Source organism: Erpetoichthys calabaricus, chromosome 2 (assembly GCF_900747795.2).
Source record: "Erpetoichthys calabaricus chromosome 2, fErpCal1.3, whole genome shotgun sequence".
Taxonomy (NCBI): Eukaryota; Metazoa; Chordata; class Cladistia; order Polypteriformes; family Polypteridae; genus Erpetoichthys; species Erpetoichthys calabaricus.
In genome coordinates, this window is record NC_041395.2 from 145,776,833 (window position 1) to 145,799,900 (window position 23,068).

Sequence of the window (23,068 nt, forward strand, 5' to 3'; positions counted from 1 at the left end):
TGTCAGAGATTTATAACAGATTAAATTTAATGTAAGCAAATGTAGGAATTACAAGCAGGAAGTTAAAATGTCTCATTACTCTATAAGATAGGTTTGAGAGTTGAAAAAAAAAATTAAATAAAAAATTAGCTTATGAGAGGCACCTAGGAGTTGCAGTGGACTTGTCACTGTCTACATTTACACCATGTACAAAAGTCACTATGAAGGCTAATAGGATGTTATACTCTACACATTGTGCTATTTAAGTCAGGGAGGGTTAAGATTAAGCTATATAATACAATACTGAGGCCTCATCTGGAATACTGAGTGCAGTTTTGGTCTCAATATTAAAAAGGATAATTCAGTGCTAAAGAAAGTCCAGAGAGGAGTGTGTAGGTTGATTTTAGTTCTGCAAGGTTTGAGCTGCTACTGTATATAAAGAAAGAACGAAGAAATTGAACCTTGTCAGTTTAAGCAAACAGAGACTGACAGATAGCAAGACTGAAGTTTTTAAAATTATTCAAAGAATTAGAACAGTGGATGTTAGTTAATACTTTAAATACTTTGACAAAAACGAAGGAACACAGGTGGAAACCTTTGAAGGGCAGACTAAACCCAAGTTTTTCTTCACACAAAGAACCATAGTATAAAATAGCAAACTGTGTGGTAGAAAGTGGTATAGAGACTTTCAAAAATTGATGTTATTTACAGTAGTTTATTACTCAGGTAGATTATTATTTGCTAAATGATAACAAGAAGAAAATATTTATCTACTGAATAACACATTTAACCATGCATGTGTTAATAAAGTTGCATTTGTAAAAGAGGCAGCTGATTACTGAAGTATGTGCCTTGCTCAAAATGCAGTGCATGAGCAGCTTACATAGCATAACTGTATAGCATAGAGAAATGTATATAGCAATATTTGTTGTCATGCAATAAAGCAAACCTGATGGACCCTCATATTTCAGCAGCTTTACGGTCATTTGAATTAAATAACTTGAAATGCTGAAGAGAGTGGAAGAACAAAAACAGATAGCAAAGCCTGTAAAATACATTTTGCTTTTTGTCCAAAATCTCAGTACCAGTAAAATTCAGAATCTTTCAGAATTCAGCATATTCTATTTTTCATTCAATTGTATGAAAAATAGTACTACACAACTAACAAAATGAGTGAGAAGTAAAGAGGAATAGTTTTGCTATATTGTATACTGGCTGAAGTAATTAATATGAAATGTATTGCACATAAGTATAGCATGAAAGAGGATCATGGAGGAATGAAAAAGGGGTTGGTAAAGGAGCAATTAAAAGTTTACACATAAATGCTCTATTTCGAGGGGAAAAATGGATTAAAAATGTGTTAAAAGGTTTTTAACAGCTTTACAAATGTACTGTGTTTCCACTAAAATTAATATAGATCAACCCTTCAGATATGTTTTGCTTAAAAAGTTAGTTCTAAAATATCCGGAAAAACAAATAACACGTTATTTTTCCTTCAACTGAGTTATGCTAGCTATTTAGGAAATATGCCAAATAGTGAAATTTCTTTACCACTTATTTTTACAACATTAACAATATACTTACCAAGTAACTGTTTAAAAATGTAAATTTAATAAAAAAAAAGTTTTACCCACAAATTACTTACAGCAAGTGAAGAAGTGCTTGCTATACGACCACCTAAACTATGTTCAGAGAATGAAGTTGGGCTTTTGCTGTCAGGAGTACTGCTCATCATGAAAGCTCGTTGTATGACTCGTTTTGGGGTTTTAGTGAAAGAAAAAGCTCTAGTGACCTGTACAAATTAAAAGGAGAAATAAGGTTGGTTTAGGTTAAGTTGATAGAGTAATAGTAGCATCTTGCACTTATCTTTGAATGAAGAACTCCATTATAAATAATAAGAAAAAAAAAACAAAAAAAAACAATGCCATGCAAGGTCAAAAAAGCTGTTGAATAGGATTTACCTTTTTGGAAGTCTTTTTAATAGCTCGTGATGCTCTGCTCAGAGTACTGTCCATATCCTTGGTGTTTACTTGCAATGTATCAGAATCAGCAGATTGTAGAAGGTCTTCCTGTTTCACAGTAAAAAAAAAAAAAAAAAAAAAAAAAATATTAAATTATTTGACTGCTCCAAATTTAATAAAGATGATTATGAATGAGCCAGAGTGCAGTGTATGATGCCATCTAGTGGCAAAGTATTTTTATGTTAATGTGCCAATTTATGTTGAGTGTTTATAATAGAAAAATGACAATATTTACAGAATGTATAGACATGCTTCACTTAAAGGAAAATGCAACTAAAATAGAACTTAAATGAACCTCTGAAAAAAGTTTCCAAATAAACCTTATAATAATCCTATAATGCTGAATCCATATGTTTACATTAAACTTTGAAATGGTTAGGCAAGAATCTTGGCTTTTAAATCTGCCCTCTAGCAAAAATTTAATTCAGGGCACAAGAGAAGCTCCAGGAAAGTTTTTCCTTCAAATTAAACTCTGCTTCTCATTATTATAATAAATGTAGGGCACCAAGGTTTTTACATGTGTGTAAAAATGGTTACCGTTCACTTTTGCTCAAACTCACAAATACAGATATTACATTTTTTCCTAGGATGTAGGAATGATTAAATATTTTCATGCTTCTCAAATGGCAGTCCCTTTAAATATGAATACGGCTTTTCTCATAAACAAGTATACAATACAGGATTTAATATTTGACAGTAAATACACAATAGAGAATTTGATAAGCAGATACAGAAAACTGAAGAAAGTAGCAGCTTTGGTCTTTTTAGACTGCTAAAGCATGAAGAAAGTACAATTGCTACACTTTAACAACCTTTAAACAATCACAAAACTTTAGGTTTTAGTTGCGCAGATTAATGGTATAAGTAATGTAAAAAGATCTAATAGACAAAGGGACTATTAATCATTCAATATTTAAGTACTGCACAATGCAAAGTTTCTGTTATACCAATACATTTTCAGGGAACATTTAAATAAAACTGCAGAGGAAAAAGTCAAAAATACATCAAAATATTCTGAATGCTTTCAGTCTGATATATCTCAAGCTTGCTAATACTTTCAAGGCAAAAACAATAGTGTAATAGTTGACTGAAATATTAGAACACAATATTTCTGTAATCTGCATAATAAAAATGGCTATATACACACTAGGGTTTATCACCATTACAAACATGAAGGAAATTATTACTGACCTAGGAATGTAGTCTATTTGACCATTAAGATTTGAGATGGTAACATTCTCAGCCACAATGAGAGGCCTGTCTTTGCTGTACTACAGCAAGCTCTGAAAATGCCCATCACACTTGCTGATCATTCATATCTTTAAAAACATAAGTTCATATGAATTAAACCAGGCTTTCCCACTACTATAACTCAGGTTTGGGCACCATCCTGCTCAAAAATGTATCCCAGCTGGAGCAGCAAATTGAAAAATTACTAGATTATGTATTTAAAAACATTTTCACTTGGCAAATCTGCATGTTGCTTTAAGGCAAAAAACATTTAAATCTGTTGCAAAATCTGTATACTTCTTGATCAATAGAAGAATATATTAATGGCTTGTTATCCTGTCCACTTGGATCTATCACTATGTACACTTTATACTCACACATACTGTATATGCAGACATGCACACACATGTAGATGTCATAATATCAAAATGGAATGTAAAAAAAAAATCTCTTTTCTGTCTCTTTTCAAATAAAATCATCCTGATTAGGCTGTGAAATTATTAATATAGTTTACTCCATATACAAAAAATAATTGTGCAGCCATTATTAACTATTTAAGATTAAACAAGCAGCAGATGGCCTTAAAGATCCAGCAATTCTAACTCAGGGACTCTGTGTTGATTACCACACTCCTCGAGCCTGTTTTTTTTTTCCCTGAGTATACTGAAGTTATGTACCAAGGATATCGATGTTTCATTCATTGGCAACATTAAATAACCCATGTAAGTGAAAGTGTGCATGCCTTACAGTAGTCCGAGTACCATCCTCGGGTGTTTCATTACTGGAAATGATAAAGTTGCACAGTTGGATTTTAAGCCAATCTTGTATATAAAAATGAAAATTTAAAATAATGTATTATTTGTTATGATAACAAATATTATACTGTATATCTTATTATAAATCTACACACAAGTACAGATTAATTTAGTACACTGCCATTAAAGAGTTTCTAACAGTATTAAATACACTTCTCCATTTCCATGCCTAAAATGTGTAAAGGATGACTTCTTCATCTAAACAAGGTACTTTCCTTGCAAAAAACCCTGAATTGAACTGGACCACATTACTTACTATACTGAAATGGTTCTCAACCTTTTTATTGTGGGGCCACCGCTCTAGCAGTCAACAAGCTAATTAGAATCAACATGTTTATTTGAAAAAGGCACTAAATATTAGGCTTACACACACTTCAAAATTAGTGAGAACAATCCTCCAACCCTGTTTAATTAAAAATGTCCTAAAACCTTTTCTTGAATAACATTCTAAATAAAGTTAGCTTTTCATAAACAAATGTTTACATTAGTAAGCTTTCTTATACTGTCTGGAGTAGATTATACTTGGAAGACAGGCGAGTGACTACTCAATGAAGAGCAATTGCACATTACTCTCGGTAAGATGTGTCTAAAAACCAATGTTGCATGTATCAGTGTCTAGAAATATGAGGAAGGGCAGCAATAGGAGAAGTGCCATCTTTATAACACTAACACCTATTTTGTGTGCAGCTCTCTCCATTTTATGATTTTCTGACTCTTGGATTTGAATTATACTACTTCTTCAATGCCATCTACTCATCACTTCTGAATGTCATATCTCTGGATTGTCTTAAGTTTTATTTCCTCATCACAGTGTGTAAGAAAAACACACAATTAGAAGCAGAGGCCACACGTTGAAAACTCTTACTATATAGTGTAAACATTGAATTTTGGACATAATCATTAAAATTTGATGAACTCCTTGTCCAGTCACCAATCCAAAAGGAAAACTAATGCATACTTTAGGCTGACCAAAGCTTTACCTTCTCCTGCTAATTTATGGTGATAAATACATGTTCAGAAATAACAGTAACACAAAAGTATAAAATCAGACACAAATGCAAATGGATGTTAAAACAGTTTAAGGCAACTGGTTTCATCTACCAGACAAAATCAGCAAGCCTTATCATTAACTAGCAAAATACCCGCGCTTCGCAGCAGAGAAGTAGTGTGTTAAAGAGGTAATGAAAAAAAAAGGAAACATTTTAAAAATAACGTAACATGATTGTCAATGTAATTGTGTTGTCATTGTTATGAGTGTTGCTGTGTTTTATATATATAAAATACACACACACACATATAAACATATATATACATATACATATACACATATATATACATATCTACATATATATATATATATATATATATATATATATATATATATATACATATACACATCCACATATCAACATATATATATATACACATATATACACACACACACGCTTTATGGGTGATGATTGTTTTACTCTTTTTATCTTTATTTTATTGTAGAATCAACTCCTATCTGCGCACAGCAGGGCAGCCGTGGGCGGATGCGTATGGTGTATTCACTCCATGTTATCGTGCATTGCGCTGTCAGTGTTATTTTGATAAAAGAATTTGAACAACATATAAGAAGCGTATAAATTATTAAACAGTAAAACATTAACATTTAAGAAGTAAAGTTACATGAAGTACTACTGCAGTGCCTTCGGGTATACCTCATTTTTTGTTTGCCCATTACATGCTTAAATGTATAAATTTTTTGGTGCACCTACCCGAGAACACGCGACATATAACCGAGCGTGGGAGAAGCATGGATTTTAAACACGCGTTGAGTTCATCTGCTGGTCTCCCTCGTGGAATAACTGGTAATGTTTGACTAAAATCTACAGCGAGTAAAACGACATTACCTCCTATTTTTTTTTTTACGATCTCTGAGATCTTGCTTTTTTCGGTTCAAGGCTTCATAAGCTCTTTTATGTTGTATGGTGTACTTATCCCAAACCATCATCTTTGAATGTTGCAAGACTTTCGCCTTGTATGTAGATCGGGGTAATTACATTCATTGCATTCCTAGTCTGAATCACAATCTGATTGTATGGGTGGTTACCTGGCACTGTAGGGTTGCCACCCGTCGTTTAAAATACGGAATCGTGCCGCGTTTGAGAATGAAATTGCGCGTCCCGTTTTGAATCAATACTGGACGGGATTTATCCCGTATTTTTTTTATCATTTTTTTTTTTAAAGCAGCGTCTCATGCAAATCATCCCACACGCATTTTATGAAGATGCCTCCTTTCCTACTTTGAATTGGGTAATACTTGATGTCATCGTTAGTTTGATTGGTGTTTTTAACTGTCCAGTGAGGAGGGCGTGTCTTTTAAGTCCAGTCTGCAAAGTGTTGGCACTGAGATGTGGCGTCAGCGCCATAGTTGAAGCCCCTAACGTTGCGGTCAGCAAGTCGGCTAACATCCGCCATGTGCCGTCTTTCAGTTGCAAGAAGCAGATCATAGAATGGTTGAAACTGTTGCCCCTAACGTTGCGCCACGGCGTGTGGTTCGTTTATACCTCATGTCTTCTCATTAAACTTTTATCTCGCGAATATGTTATTGCAATCCGCAGCAGGTGCGTTTCTATAAACTTAATTGAAACTTACGTTTTACACCGTGCTTTGTTTCCCTTATGAACATGCTTGTATGCTTAACTCGCTCCGTTCTCAATTGTTTAATTAATTTTTTGCTCTTCGCTGTTTGCGGCTGTTCCTCCATTTCCCCCTACTTCGTTCTTTTATCTCGCGAATATGTTATTGCAATCCTTAACGGGAGCGTTTCAATAAACTGATTGAAAATAGTTTTGCATTTACCTTTTTAGTAAAACGCGAGCTTTTAAGCCCGAGAAATCACCCCGTAAATGCACACGTTTAATTGGACATGTGTTAACATGTATGGTTACACAGTATTAAAAGACAGTGAACAACGTCAGTTACCTTTCTTCCCGCGTTTGATAAAAGGTGAGCTTTTAAGCCTGAGAAATCACCCCGTAAATGCACACGTTTAATTGCACATGTGTTAATATGTATGCTTACACAGTATTAAAAGACAGTCAAAAATTAACGTCATTTACCTTCGTTCCCGCGTGTGACTCGTGCTGTAAATGTCTTCCTTGTTTTTAGTTCACGTGATTACGTAGGAGGCGTGATGACGCGATACGTGACTCCGCCTCCTCCATTACAGTGTATGGACAAAAAATATGTTCCAGTTATGACCATTACGCTTTGAATTTCGAAATTAAACCTGCCTAACTTTTGTAAGTAAGCTGTAAGGAATGAGCCTGCCAAATTTCAGCCTTCCACCTACACGGGAAGTTGGAGAATTAGTGATGAGTGAGTCAGTGAGTGAGTGAGTCAGTCAGTGAGGGCTTTGCCTTTTATTATTATAGATTATTAACATCTAAAAATGTTTTGAGCAAATTTTACATATATATGTGATGGGCGGCCACAGCCATTATGTAGCCAGGATGCCAACTGGATGGAAGGACCAGGGGAGAGAGCACCTGCGAGGCACTACCTCCCCTGGGATGCTAGGGGGCAGCCCACTTGGGCGGCTGTGGCACCATTGTTTCCCGCAGGGCACACTGGGAGCTGGAGTTTGGTGCAGCCCTGTTGGGTTCCGTGGGGGCCGTCAGGGGGTGCTGCAGAGCTAATCATGATGAGCCACCCAGAGCACTCCCAGTTGCTGAATAAAAGAAGCTGTCTCACTCCATTCGAGGAGCCAGAGTCAGGAGGAGGTGAATGAAGCTCACTGAAGAGGAGTGGAGGCGGAAGGACTAGCAAAGAGAAGCGACTGTGTTTACTTTGCAATACTGCTGTGGCCATGTACTGTGCTGTGGGGAGCAGGGAAAGCGCTCCCACCTGTAAAATAAAAGTGTGTGTTGTGTGTGGCAAACTTGTGTCTGCATGTCTGTATATATACACACATATTGTGTATATATATATATATATATATATATATATATATATATATATACACACACACATACATACACACACACACAGTATATAAATATATACACACACACCGAGTATATACATATATATATATATCATGCAAATAAACATGTATTTTTAAAATTTTACCAAAAACTGCAAAGCTTACAGCATCTGCTTTACAAATAGTGTTGGCTACATGCCGACACAGCATTCTGAGCCAGTCTTCTTTCACCGTATCTTCTGTTGCAAGCTGAAAACTAAATAATAGATTGTCCTGTTCTGTCGGAGGGCGCACCACAAGGGCAAAAGCATTATGACAATCTACGAGTAAAACACATTAAACAAATAAATTAACTTTTTTTCAACTCAAGTGTAAAGATAAATACATTATAACTGAACTACCAATATAATAAAATTCGTAAGGTTAAAACGTGCACTTTGGAAAGTAAATAAAAAATAAAAAAAAACAAATAATAAAGCATCAGTAAAATTCTTTCTATGCTTTATGCACTGAAAAAAATAAGGAAACAACATATAAACAAGAAGCCATAATTGTAAAATGTACACACACTTTGAGACAGAGTTACTCTGAAGGCTGAAATGGACTTCACCCAAGTATATACGAGGGGGGACCCAAAAATAACCGGAAATATTTTTAAAACGCATTTAATTTAATTTTCTGTACAAACTACAATTAGTCTCCTTCAAAGTACTCTCCATTGGCGGAAATACACTTATCTAACCGTTTGTTCCATTGTTCGAAACATTTTTTAAATTCATCTGAAGTAATGCCCATTAATGCTCTGGTCGTTTCTTGTTTTACCTCTTCGATGTCAGCAAAAAGCCTTCCTTTCAAGTCTTTTTTCATCCAAGGGAACAAAAACAAATCACACGGAGCTAAATCCGGTGAGTAGGGTGGGTGGTTCAGGGTTGTCATACCGTTTCTTGCCAAAAATTGGCGAATGCTGAGAGCAGTGTGAGATGGAGCGTTGTCATGATGAAAGAACCAATCGCCCGACTCCCACAAATCAGGGCGTTTCCTTCTCACAATGTTGCGCAACCTACTTTTACAAAAAAATTCACTGAACACAAGCACAACCTTCCAGACTGATGGCACTTGGCAGACTGACTTGTGAGGAGTGTAACTAGATCGCCCTAGCGGCCCAACCACGTACTACAAGTACCAATCTAACAACAACAAAATTCCGGTTATTTTTGGGTCCCCCCTCGTATAATAATCTATACATTACAGTACCATGCCTATATTACAGGACCACCTTAAGTTAGCTGAGGTGCTGCTCCATGTGGCAGATGCTTTAAACTACATAAAAGACAAATAAAACTGTAAAAAAAGTACTTTTTTCAGGCAACTGATCTTATACTTTTGCTTCCCTAATATTAGTAATAAACAGACAAAAACTAAGATTTTCAAAATGTCTCTGGTTTCTTGCTCAGATTATTTTGACACTCAAAGCATGATATGACAAAATACATGCAAAATAATTTGACTGCATGGAAGGAACAAATAAAATAAGCTATTTTGGTCTAATTTTAAATACAGTCTTGAACTGAAACATTTTTTTAAAATTATGCTTAGAATTTGCTTCAAGAATTAGCTACCAAAAAAAAGTTTAGGATAAACTTCAATACCTTGAATTTTTAGTATACATTAAACTTGCTAAAAGCGGATTCTATTTGATATTTTAGTTTTCAAAGTTAATCGTTAGCACTTAATTAAATTCTTTAAAGGATTTGTTGTAATTGTCCCCTATTTCATTCACAATATAATTAATATCTTTAAAATAAAAATTTTTATTCATTACATTTTCCTCAAAAAAACTAGAAATGACGTGGCAAAGTTTCCTGTAACGATGAAAGTATATTTATTTATATGCATCACACATCAACAGAAATCTTAAAATGAGGTTGTTAAGGACAAAAAGCAAGTATAATAAAAAAAAACATGCTCAAGTTAGTGGCTTTAGCATCAAGTGTTTCCATTTGCATTTACTTAACTGTCCAAGAGTGACGTTAAGGTAATACGTATTTTCTTAACATAGTACTTAAAGGTTTAAACTCATTCATATTTCTAGTGTTCACTACCTAGAAACTCAAAAATCAGTGACAAGCACTATAACACAATTTAACATGTCTATCCCTTAGACATACCACAGCAAACCCAGACTTTATAGGGAGTCCCACCACCCCACGAGAAATGTCCTCAAAACAATATTTTAGTTCAAATAGCTAATTTTATTTAGATAGATAGATAGATAGATAGACAGATACTTTATTAATCCCAATGGGAAATTCATGAACTAACCTTCAGTTTCCTTGATATTTAGAACTTTCCTAATTTGGGAGAGAGGCATTAGAGTAATATGTTTCAAAGATGCTGGTGGTCGAGTATGTCCATGAGGACTTCGGAAAGTAGTAATAACTTTATGACGCTTTCTGGCAATCTGCAAGTAAGAAAATAGGGAGAGAGAGACGCATCATTTAAATATAAATTTGTACATGCATTATAAAATACAGTGCATCATTATAATAATGTTAATTATGTAGAATTGACCTTGGTGAAGCTTGTACAACTAAACTATCAATTTAAATATACAATACAAGGATCACAGTAACAATTATTCTCTAGCAGTCCACAAGTAACCAATTTAACAGAAACAAACATTTATAAAATAGTTAAGGTCCTCTTTATCCTCTTTACACCTGGTATTAATGGTGTTTTCAGGTCTCCAATTACAATCAGATAAAATTTGGCCACATTATTACCGAGAATCACCCGACTATATCCACATGAAGTAAGAAGCGAATTGCTACAACATTTAACACAAGTGTAAATTCAAACGCACTTTCTATCCACAAACGTCTATCATATAAGATGGTTCAAATTTTACAAGGGAAAAGTGACATCAGATCAAAGTCCATGCACTGGAAAACCATTCTACTGCCAAGTGTTAATGTAATCTGGATAAATTACAATAAGATATATATAATGCCAGATGATAAAAGGTGTCAAGATTATGTTAGCTAAAATATTAGGTTAACAATAAACGGGACAAATTCTTAGTTTTTCAGGGGAGGGTGAACACAAATATTTAATGTACAAATGACTAAATCTGACTCTGCCTTTTAACATAAACAGGAAAACCACAAAATATACCAAAAATAGTGGGAATATCTTTTCACTTTGATTACACAGAAGCTACTTGGCATTTTTGAATCAGAAACATATTTTTAAAATGTTAATCTGATCCTAACACAACACAGTTGTAATCAATAAGTAAACTATACTGATGCTGACAAACTGTGCAAAAATGTATAGTTTGAACTATTATGAATTAGGTGATATGATTCTGGAAAGCATACAATATGAAAATTTGCTTAAAAATACAAATGCAAATTTATTATATTTCAATAATCTCACAATCTAATGATTACCCACCAGGTTTTTACACAAGAAATACAGTATATATTTAAAAAAAAATACTAATGTAAATGTACTGTGTGTAGTTTTTTTCTTCACGCACGGGTGTTAATGTTTATTTCAGCTTGCAAGAAAGGAAAGATGTTGGGAGTGTGTGGGTTTAGCAAGAATTTTGTTTAAATGACCCTTTATCACAAATGACATTTTATATACTACTGTATATAGAAAAAAATAACCACCACCATAATAATTATATAAACAATACACCACAAAACACTTGAAAATTTTTTAATGTTTAAATGTGATGGTGCTAAGAATACAAGTACTATTTGCTAGTGAGGAGAAGAATAATGTGAATGTGTTCCTTGGAGGAGAGGGTCTATCACAAGATGGGATCATAACAAGAGATCTTCTGAACAAAAATGCAAGCAAAAGAGAAAGAATGTACAGATGCTTAAGGCCTAGATGTCAAATGAAAAGGGTGAATAAAACAAATCTGTTTAAATACTGGCGGCAAGAGAGAAAATGGTTTTAGAATTATCCCGTTTAAATGACTTGAAGACTGGAATAAATACACTGCAAATTAATTGAAAACAAACATCAGTCAAAACACCTTGAGACAAAGTAGTAGAATGATCACAAAGTGAAAACTATAGAAAAAAAGGAAGTGATTTGAGCAATGAAAAATGATTTAAGCAAATCCTTGAACAGCAATCTATAAGAAGCAAGAGTCATGAATTTACAAACTGCAGGATAATTTTCATCAGGACTGCAAGCAAAGGATAAATAAAAACTAGATGTAGTGAATGTTAATTGCTGAAAAATGTTTTCTTTTCAGACTGTCAAAACTTCAACTTTTTCATTACTATTAAAGTACCATGCAATAACTTTAAATCATGCATAATAATGAAACATTTGTTGCACCAGAATTGCAATCATTCTGTTACCCAATTCATTATAGGCAACTTAAAAACTTATTATTCGAATAATATCTAATGAAATGAAATACATTTTCTGTAATATTTATAGGCTATTTACAAAAGTAAATAGTGAATAAAAATACAGAAATATCAAATATGAGGGTTTAAATTCCAAGGTAAGAAGTTTTAAGTACAGTGGAACCTTGGTTTGCGAGCATAATTCGTTCCAGAAATGTGCTCGCAGTCCAAAGCACTCATATATCAAAGTGAATTTCCCCATAAGAAATAATGGAAACTCAGATGATTCATTCCACAACACAAAACTATTCATATAAAAATGATTAATACAAAATATAAAGTAAAAATACATAAAACAAATTAACCTGCACTTTACCTCTGAAAAGAATCATGGCTGGTGTGATTGAGTTTCTAAACTGTTGTGGGATTCCACCCAACGGGACAACATGCAGAAGAAACTTCCCAAAGCAATCGCAGTCTCCCAGCACTGCTTGGTTTGTGCTCTGACATGAACTGTCAACTGTGGGACCTTATATAGACAGGTGTGTGCCTTTCCAAATCATGTCCAATCAATTGAATTTACCATAGGTGGACTCCAATTAAGCTGCAGAAACATCTCAAGGATGATCAGGGGAAACATGATGCACCTGAGCTCAATTTTGAGCTTCATGGCAAAGGCTATGAATACTTATGTACATGTGCTTTCTCAATGTTTTTATTTTTAATAAATTTGCAAAAATCTCAAGTAAAGTTTTTTCATGTTGTCATTATGGGGTGTTGTGTGTAGAATTCTGAGGGAAAAAAAAAGAATTTAATCCATTTTGGAATAAGGCTGTAACATAACAATGTGGAAAAAGTGATGCGCTGTGAATACTTTCCTGATGCACTGTAAGTCAACAGCATTCAACTGGATACAAAGTTCTGACTCTGGTGTAAAAGACAGAAATGAAGTCGAGCTGTCTATGTTGAAAGTACTGATTACTGCATTCGGGGTTAATAACAGTGATATGAAAAAGGATATACTGGGAACACACAGCAAAATACATAAGCTGAACCAGGATATAAAAGATCAGGAGGTATGTTTAAGCAATAACTTTGATGTAAAGCTAAAAGAAAATCCATCAAAAATTTTTTGAAAAATACATGAAAATATGAGCAAAACTGAGAATAAAATACTTGGTTCACATGTGGAAGAAGTTAAGCAAACATTACGACTGGCAATGAAGTAGAACAATTAACATCTGCCATCTACGACAAAACAGCAAAAATGTATAATCAGAGTGCTTTGTGATAAATTAGCAGTATTTGAAGATAGGTATAAAAGGAACAATATCAGAATCGAAGGACTTCCTGAAAATTGTGAATGACCAAACTCCGTGAACTTCATAGCCAAATTATTTTCCAAATTAATTAGAAGACTTTAAATTTCATATTGAAATCTAAGCTGCTTATCATATATGTGGATCAAATTCCTCAAAGCCTGACAAACTACGGAATAAAGAAAATTTTATGTCAATCCCCAGACAGGAAGAGGTGATCATAGAAAAAAACTGGCATTTTCATATTTTCCCAGATTTCCCTCCTTCAACAGTTGCTAAATGACTTGAAAGTGACCAAAAATACAAAGTACAGTTGGTGGCAAACATGTTATATTAAAGATAAACCAAACTGCAAGCAGATTCTTCTTTGCATGTTTTCAAGGATGTTGGGACATGTCTTTTTAACTTTTTTCTATTTTTTTGGGAGAACTAAAGATACACAATTGTTCATCGACCATTACTTTCCCTTTAGTTGAAAACAAGAGGCTATATCTGATTTCAGCATTGCGTAAGCACAGTTTGATGCATTAGACAGCAGACAATCTTGGTCTCCAATCGGTAAAATCTCCAGAATAGATCAAGAATATGTCTGGCCTCCAAATGAGACACTTAACAGAAAAAAGACAGGTTCTACAATCAGAACTGAACCTCTTGACAACAAAAGAAACTGAACAACTCATCTTTAAATCACTATTATTATTATGAACATGAGGCAAAGACCAATAAGATATTGGCTCAGCAAATCTACAAGCAGGAAGTTTGCAAAGCAATAACTGAAATTAAAAAACACAACTGGAGATTTCTGTAGAAACAGGATTTTGAAAATTGAAAAGTATGCTCTCAAAATCTCATACATTTGGTAGTGTGACAAGTATGAAAGATTTTTTTTAGTAGCCTGTATTGTAGAGCTTGTTCTGAGAATTCAGTCAATGCAGATGAATTGGGAATTGAAAGAATTGGGAGGAATAGATCTTTGAATACTTATTTTTCTGTCAATCGCATTTCTTATTTTTTACTGTATATATTGTGCATATATTTTCCATAATTCTGTGTCTTAAAAGGTATATGCAATACAGGGGAGGGTCAAAATTATGTTAACATTTGAATGGCGGAAACAATGTATTCACAAAACACATGTGCAAGATGATTTACAGGAATGTCTCAACCTGTTTGCCATCATGTTCAACACATGTACCATATGTGGCACATAAATTGTCCACAAAAATTGTATACAAGTATATACATAGCAGTACCATTAGTGTTAACATAATTTTGACTCACCCTATATATGTTTATTTCTTGTTCAGTTCTTATTTTACTATTTTGCATAGATTAGATATTTTGGAATTACTTCAGCTCATTAAAATTGACTTTATAAAAAGAACACAGCAGAATAATCCATTATTCACCTATGAAACTGGGCCAACAGAAAACCCTAAACTAGATTAAATCTGAAAAGTATAATACATAGATTACACTGTGACATATACCGTAGCCGTGATAAATTTTAATTATATTGTGATATATTTTTGGACATACCACCGACCCCAACACTAATATACACTTAAATATATTTAATATTCGGGTATAAAAGTCCTATCAGATAAAAGGAAAGTAATTTGCCTCGGTTACATTCGTTCATTTAGCTAATCTGCTTTAATAATAATCAAAAGATTTCATCCTTTGGAGCTATAGATTTATCTAATCAACTTGAGTACAAGCATAGATAAATATACAGTGTATTCACAAAATAGATTAAACAAAATGCATATACCTCTAACAGTGAGCAGTCTACAGTTAAAGTAAAATATGAAGGATAAAATGAATTAACCTTTGCATTGAAATATGCATAAACATCAGTTTTCTGATATAGTTATGGTTTGGAATATGTTTATACAAGACTGGGATATAGAGCAGTGAAATCTACAAAATTCAAATATATTTTATACTATTTTAAAATTAATGCAGTATGCTACATGAATATGTAAAGGATTATAATTATATCAGGTAAAGAATGGATGCCAGAAGGCTTAACCATTATTTATAAAAACATTGTCTGGTATAGCAGCATTGCCTGTAACTAATGTGTTAACAGCACAAAGAGTTGAAGTACACCGAGAAGTCACAGTTTTTGGGACCACATACTGACTCGTTAAGCAACTGAGGAAAGCAAAGCAAATTTTCATTAAGGAAAGTAAGAACTGTGCATATTTACTGTGAATTTGTAATGATCTGGGACCAAATTGAACCCATTATAGCATGCTGCTACTCTTTCAGACTTCGGGATTAATTTAGGGTTAGATACATACTAATGCAAATGAGGCATTAATAATTATTTTCTAGAAAAGTATCTTTCCCTGTTGTTTACCACTGTCAAGACTTCGCATTTTCCCTTTGATAAATATTAACACTTCCCTTTTCCTCCAGGATACCTTATGCTACTAAGCATCAAGCATATAGCAAGTAAAACCTGGCACATAGCTGAAAGTGTTTAAACTTGAACTTAAAAGCAGGCATAAATCCTAATTCACAATAGCAAGTTCTATGCAATTCTTACATATAAAAGACAAAAAAACACAATGATTTTACATGCAGTCAAGAATTTCCACTCACATCAAAAGAACTGTACTTTATGTAGGACAGCATATTCCACTGGCCAAAATAGCATTTACATTTATTGTTCCTTTACTGAGAAGCTAGTAATGAATCCATTATTGTTGCACTAGATAGTATGTCATTTTTCTGCGTGGCAATGTGCTAGCAGCTTTTACAGTTTTATTATTATTTAATGAGGGAAGGATGAAAGAATAGGTTTGAGTTTGTACAAAAAATGTGTACAAGATTGTGTCTGTTTTGTACATCAACTTCATACACTTTCAGCATCATAAATATTAATATAAAAACATTATTGGATATGTGTGAATTTTATAACATCTGATGTATAAACCAAAAGATTTACATTTCATATGATACAGGAACATGATTTTCCATGAGAACCTAGAGGTTTTTACCATTAGATTTGCAACACTACCAAGTGACACATTATTTTTAAAATCTGTTTTTCCCAGATCAGGAAAAGTGCTGTTAAGTTTCATTGATTTCCACAAGACGCTATTATTTAAAAAAAATCAAATAATTGGAGAAATAGTTATGCAGTTTGAAATCATAAGTTTTTTTTTTCTTCAACAGTCAAATCATCTTAGTTTTCCTTTATAATGAGTTTACTTTGACTTATAACCATTTATGAATTAGGTTTTCTTAAGAATTGACTTAATACAACAGTCATCCGTCTGTAACTGCTCAAAAATACTAACTTGAGCAATGACCTCTTTTAAAATTACATATGTAGTGTATGTTTAAAAATTTACAATGCAGATAGAGTTTTAAAAAACATCTATTAAAAATGCTACAGGATTACTTCTTTTTCATTAAATCACATTTTTTTTACTGAAATACTTATACATTTGTCAAGACACTGAACATCTGATTTGAACTTTATTATGTTTTAAACTTTTTAAAAGTTCTCATGAATATGATTAAATAAAAATCTTACCTCTAAGCAGTCATTGAACAGAAAGAGTGTTACATTTTCTCCCCGGTCACAGGGCTTATCGCCAAGTGCTACAGTCTCAACTCTATGTACTAGAGTTCGATGAGATGACAGCAGATTGGCCTGTAAGAAATACAAATTAAGACAATTCTAGTCTTATCTAAATATGTACCACTTAATGTGCTGTTTTAAATGCTGCAATAAATTTTTTTCATTTTGCTCTGTTACTTTTAAGTTGGTGTCACAGAAGTGTTGGAGACAACACTAAAATCTCGACTTTGGTATCAATGTCAGCTTTCAGACAATAGTGCAAGTAAACAAATAACAGATAACACCCTCCCCAATTCTCCAGCACCAACTCCAACCTACACGCCTATATAGGTCATGGTTGATCCCCATAATAGCACTCTAAGTCAACTCAAGCTGATGTTCCTCTAAAAGCTCTAGCCCTCAGCCTGGAAAAGCTTGGGTGGGGCTTATGGAGCCTCCAGTGCATCGGAGAGTGGAAGAACTAAGAGCAGTGCACAATATCTTTGAAAACTACCATTTACTTCGGTTTTCGAAAATACAGAAATGTTTTTACTATATCATTTTAAAATTTGAGGTTTTCATTTGGCACAACCCTATACCACAGTACAGGACTCCCCAAGAGTTCTAGTCAAAAAGCACATTAACAGCTGCAGTTTCTGAATCTCATTGCCTCACAGCTTACAATTATAATTCACAAGGGTTGACCAGTTACACAATTCCTTAACTTTTAATCATTGCTCCTGATCCTGTATTACATCCCAAAAGTACCACGTTTCCTCATTTTGACAGGATATCAATATGTTGCACACCACAATTAGACACAGTCTCCTGCTCATTAATTAGCCATGCTGCTTCACAGAACCAATGTCACGGGTTCAAATCCATTTACGGTCATGGTCTGTGTAGAGTCTGCACATTCTTGTTTGTCTTTGTATATTTCACTCTGAGTGTACCAGTGTTCCTCTCTGCAAAGATGGAATGCATGGCAAATGAGAGTTCCCAGTGGTACCAAGACCTGGTGGTGCACAAAAAAAAAAATCTAGATGTATGGCCATATCCGGAAGGAATAAAATGATTATTTTGAAAATGCTGTCACTATATTAAAGAGCAAGTTATAATCTGCCTCAATTTCAAGTTTTGCTCAAACAGACTACTGAATAATGAGCTTTAAACACACTCTATGGCACTATTTTGTTATCTACAGTCATGGCTCTCTCTCTTAGAACACTTTGATCTTAGCAAGAGATGGTGCAGATAAAATACTATCTACAGTTCCTTTTACTCTTAGGTTGCAAGTTGCCTGGTCATTCTAAACTATCATTATACACTTAGATTAACTTGAAAGAAAGTATATGTACTGTCATGGCCGAAATTATCGGCACCCTTGGAATTTTCCCAGAAAATGCACCATTTCTCCCAGAAAATTGTTGCAATTACAAATGTTTTGGTATACACGTCTATTTCCTTTATGTGCATTGGAACAACACAAAAAAACAGAGAAAAAAAGCCAAATATGACTGCACACAAAACTCAAAAACCGGGCTGGACAAAATTATTGGCACCCTCAACTTAATATTTGGTTGCACACGCTTTGGAAAAAATAACTGAAATCAAGCGCTTCCTATAACCATCAACAAGCTTGTTACATCTCTCAACTGGAATTTCCGACCACTCTTCTTCTGCAAACTGCTCAAGGTCTCTCAGATTTGAAGGGCGCCTTCTCCCAACAGCAATTTTGAGATCTCTCCAAAAGTGTTCAATCGGATTTAGATCTGGACTCATTGCTGGCCACTTCAGAACTCTCCAGCACTTTGTCTTCAACCATTTCTGGATGCTTTTAGAGGTATGTTTGGGGTCATTGTCCTGCTGGAACACCCATGACCTCTGACGCAGACCCAGCTTTCTGACACTGGGCCGTACTTTGCGCCCCAATATCTTCTGGTAGTCTTAAGATTTCATGATGCCATGCACACAGTCAAGGCATCCAGTGCCAGAGGCAGCAAAACATCCCCAAATCATCTTAGAACCTCCACCATGTTTGACTGTAGGCACTGTGATCTTTTCTTCGTAGGCCTCATTCCGTTTTTTTGTAAACAGTAGAATGATAAGCTTTACCAAAAAGCTCTACCTTGGTCTCATCTGTCCACAAGACTTTTGCCCAGAAGGATTTTGGCTTCCTCAAGTACATTTTGGCAAACTCCAATCTGGCTTTTTTATGTTTCTGCGTCAGCAGTGGGGTCCTCCTGGCTCTCCTGCCATAGCGTTTCATTTCGTTCAGATGTCGACGGATAGTTCGAACTGACACTGTTGCATCCCGAGTCTGCAGAACAGCTTGAATATATTTTGAAGTTGATTGGGGCTGTTTATCGACCATTCGGACTATCCTTCGTTGCAGTCTTTTATCAATTTTTCTCTTCCTTCCACGTCCAGGGAGATTAGCTACAGTGCCATGTGTTGTGAACTTCTTGATTATGTTGCACACAGTGGACAAAGGAACATGAAGATCTCTGGAGATGGACTTGTAGCCTTGAGATTGTTGATATTTTTCCACAATTTTTGTTCTCAAGTCCTCAGACAATTCTCTGCTCTTCTTTCTGTTCTCCATGCTTAGTGTGGCACACTCAGACACACAACACAAAGGTTGAGTCAACTTTTCTCCATTTTTAACTGGCTTCAGGTGTGATTGCTATATTGCCAGCACCTGTTTCTTGCCACAGGTGAGTTCAAACGTGCATCATATGCTTGAAATAAAACTATTTACCCACAATTTTGAAAAGGTGCCAATAATTTTGTCTGGCCCATTTTTGGAGTACTGAGTGACATGATGTCAGATTTGGCTTTTTTTCTCTGTTTTTTTTGTGTTGTTCCAATGCACATAAAGGAAATAAATGTGTATACCAAAACATTTGTAATTGCAACAATTTTCTGGGAGAAATGGTGCATTTTCTGGGAAAATTCCAGGGGTGCCGATAATTTCGTCCATGACTGTACATATACTTTCTTTCAAGTTAATCAAAGTGTATGATGATAGTTTAGAATGACCAGGCAACTTGCAACCTAAGAGTAAAAGGAACTGTAGATAGTATTTTATCTGCGCCATCTCTTGCTAAGATCAAAGTGTTCTGAGAGAGAGAGAGAAAGAGAGAGACTTCACTTCCGTTAGAAGATCTCCTTTCACCTGGACATTTAAAAAACCGTTGATACATCACCCAGACTGCTTGGATTTAAACAAGCTACCAAGGACAACATCCTCTTTTGATATTGACATTTTATTTGACGTTAATCTCCAGTAATTTACTGACTTAGTGATTATTTTCACAGAATATTGGGATAATCAAGATGAAAAACTCCCCAGTCCTATCCACTTAATTCTTCCAAAATAACATCAAGTCTAGTTTTGAAAGTCCCTAAAGCCCTATGTCTACCACACTACTGGGTAACTTATTCCATATGTCTATGGTTCCCTGTGTCAAGGACTTCCTAATTTTTGTGTGAAATCTACACTTAACAAGTTTCCAACTGTGTCCCCATGTTTTTGATGAACTTTTAAAGTAACAGTTTTGATATACTGTACTAATTCCCTTCAGAATTATAAACACTTCAGTCATGTCTCCTCTTAATCTGTAATCCTGTAAAAGCCTAAATGCAATTCTAAGACTTTTTATCAGCGCTACTATATCCTTTCTTGTAGCCTGGAGACCAAAACTTCACACATTACTCTAGATGTGGCCTCACTAGTGCATTATAAAGCTTGAGCATAACCTCCTTCGACTGGTATTCTACACACTGTGCTACATAATATTCTGGCAGTTGTCAGGGTTGAGCCCACTACTAAATTCTTCTTATAAAGTGGACCTTCGATTTTCAGCCCTCCTAATGTGTATTCAAACCAAATATTTTTACTTACATTAAATTTCATTTGCCACAAATTTGCTCAAGCATGCACTGTATGTTGTCCATGTCATTCTGTAATGATTCAAAAGGATACTAGATTATCTGCCAATCCAGCTATCTTGGTATTATCTGCAAACTTAACCAGCTTGTTACTTAAACTCCTATCCAAATCATTTATGTATCTTAAAAATACCAGCGACCCAGCAATGACTCCTGTGGGACACCACTCTTAACATCAACCAATTCTGACAGGGTTTCTCACACCATAATCCTCTGCTTCATGTGCCTGAGACAATTTTGCACCCATCTAAATATAACACCCTGAACTCCCACCTCTTTTAGTTTGATGCCCAACCTCTCATGTGACACTTTATCAAATGTTTTCTGAAAGATAAATATCATAAACAATAGAATTCCAGCATGTCAGTAAAACATTACCTCCCTCTTCTGAACTGATGTCGACTGTTCAGTAAAATTCCTGCTCTTGCCATGTGATGCTCAACCTCATCTTTAATAATTCCTTCCATTAATTTACCAGTGATGCAGTTAAGATTAATGGCCTATAGTTACATGGATGTACCTGATTGTCCTATTTATATAACAGTATAATATTTGAAATTTTATAGTCTTTCAGAATTTCCCCAGCCTAAAAGTATGCATCAAGGATTTGCATGTGTACTTTCTAACCTCCTTAAGAACTTGATAAATATCTGGTCCTGAGGATTTGTTTGTTTTTAACCTATTTAATCTAAGAAGCACCACTCCCTCTACAACTTCCCAATCACTCAGCACCTCCTTAGTAGTCCCTTTAACCACTTATAGGTTATCCACTTCCTCACATGTGAAGACATCAAGAAAATGAAAGTTCATAGCATCTAATATTTCATTTTTTTAATCCCCCTTTTACAGTTCTTGATGCATTTCCTTGACTGATCTTTTACTACTTAAATACTAAAAGAATCTCTTTGGGTAATTTTTCACCTTATCTGTTATATTCCTCTATAAATGCCTTTTAGCTTCCCAATATACTTTCAATGGTCTCATATTCCCTGCGATCAACATTAGTCTTACATGCCTTACACAGATGGTTTTATGTCTTTCCAGCTTCTTTTTCAAATATATATTAACCACTGCAGTGTTTCGTTTTTTTGTTTTTTTTTTATTTCCTACTAGTTCCAAATTCAGGTATGTACCTGTCCTGCATTACTGTAAAGTAAAACATTTTTAAACCTGTTCTACTGCTCCTCGACTGTCTCCAGATTTAAAAGCTAATCCCAGTCTGTTCTCCTTACATTTTACCAAAACATCTCCTTTACACTTTACTTTGCTCAAAATTTCCCCTAATAAAGTTAAACGTGACTTCTCTTTGAGAACAGAGAATTAAATCGTATTATGGTCACTTGACCTAGTGGTTTAATCACCTCTACACCCTCAAATCTTTCCTGATTATTAAAAATACAAAATCAAGACAGGCCTTCCCCTGTGTTAGTACTTTAACATACTTTATTAAAAAAAAAAAAGATTATATCTAATGTTCATTAACTTGAGACATGCTACAGCAATCCACAATTATACACACACTCGTGAGATTTAAGCAGCCCCGAAAACCAATCGTAGATAACATCTATGTGAGCTCAAAAAGCACAGAGGTTTAATTTAAAATTAAGCAGTCAAGGAAAACAGAAAGAGTGTTACATTTTCTCCCATGTCACAGAGCTTACCTCCTAGTGCTACAATCCCAAATGTATATACTAGAGTTTAGTGAGATGACAGCTGATTTCAAAATGGAAAATGTATCCATTTCAAATTAAATTTACAACATAACAGGGCAGAAAGTGCAAGGGTCTGAACACTTTCTACATCAGTTTCCTACAAGGAACA

At 34.5% G+C, this 23,068-nt stretch overlaps 1 protein-coding gene across 4 annotated transcripts in view; it reads right to left on the bottom strand.

The window, feature by feature from the left end:
- The window catches only part of ect2 (epithelial cell transforming 2), a 91,557-nt gene that overhangs the window by 12,628 nt on the left and 55,861 nt on the right, over positions 1-23,068 (bottom strand). For all 4 annotated transcript variants that reach the window (XM_028794593.2, XM_028794592.2, XM_051923924.1 and 1 more), the window contains 5 exons: positions 17,267-17,386; positions 10,341-10,479; positions 8,184-8,338; positions 1,941-2,048; positions 1,625-1,771 (listed from right to left, as the gene is read on the bottom strand). In XM_028794593.2, the coding sequence (XP_028650426.1) occupies positions 1,625-1,771; positions 1,941-2,048; positions 8,184-8,338; positions 10,341-10,479; positions 17,267-17,386 (669 nt within the window). The remainder of the gene's footprint in view (positions 1-1,624; positions 1,772-1,940; positions 2,049-8,183; positions 8,339-10,340; positions 10,480-17,266; positions 17,387-23,068) is intronic.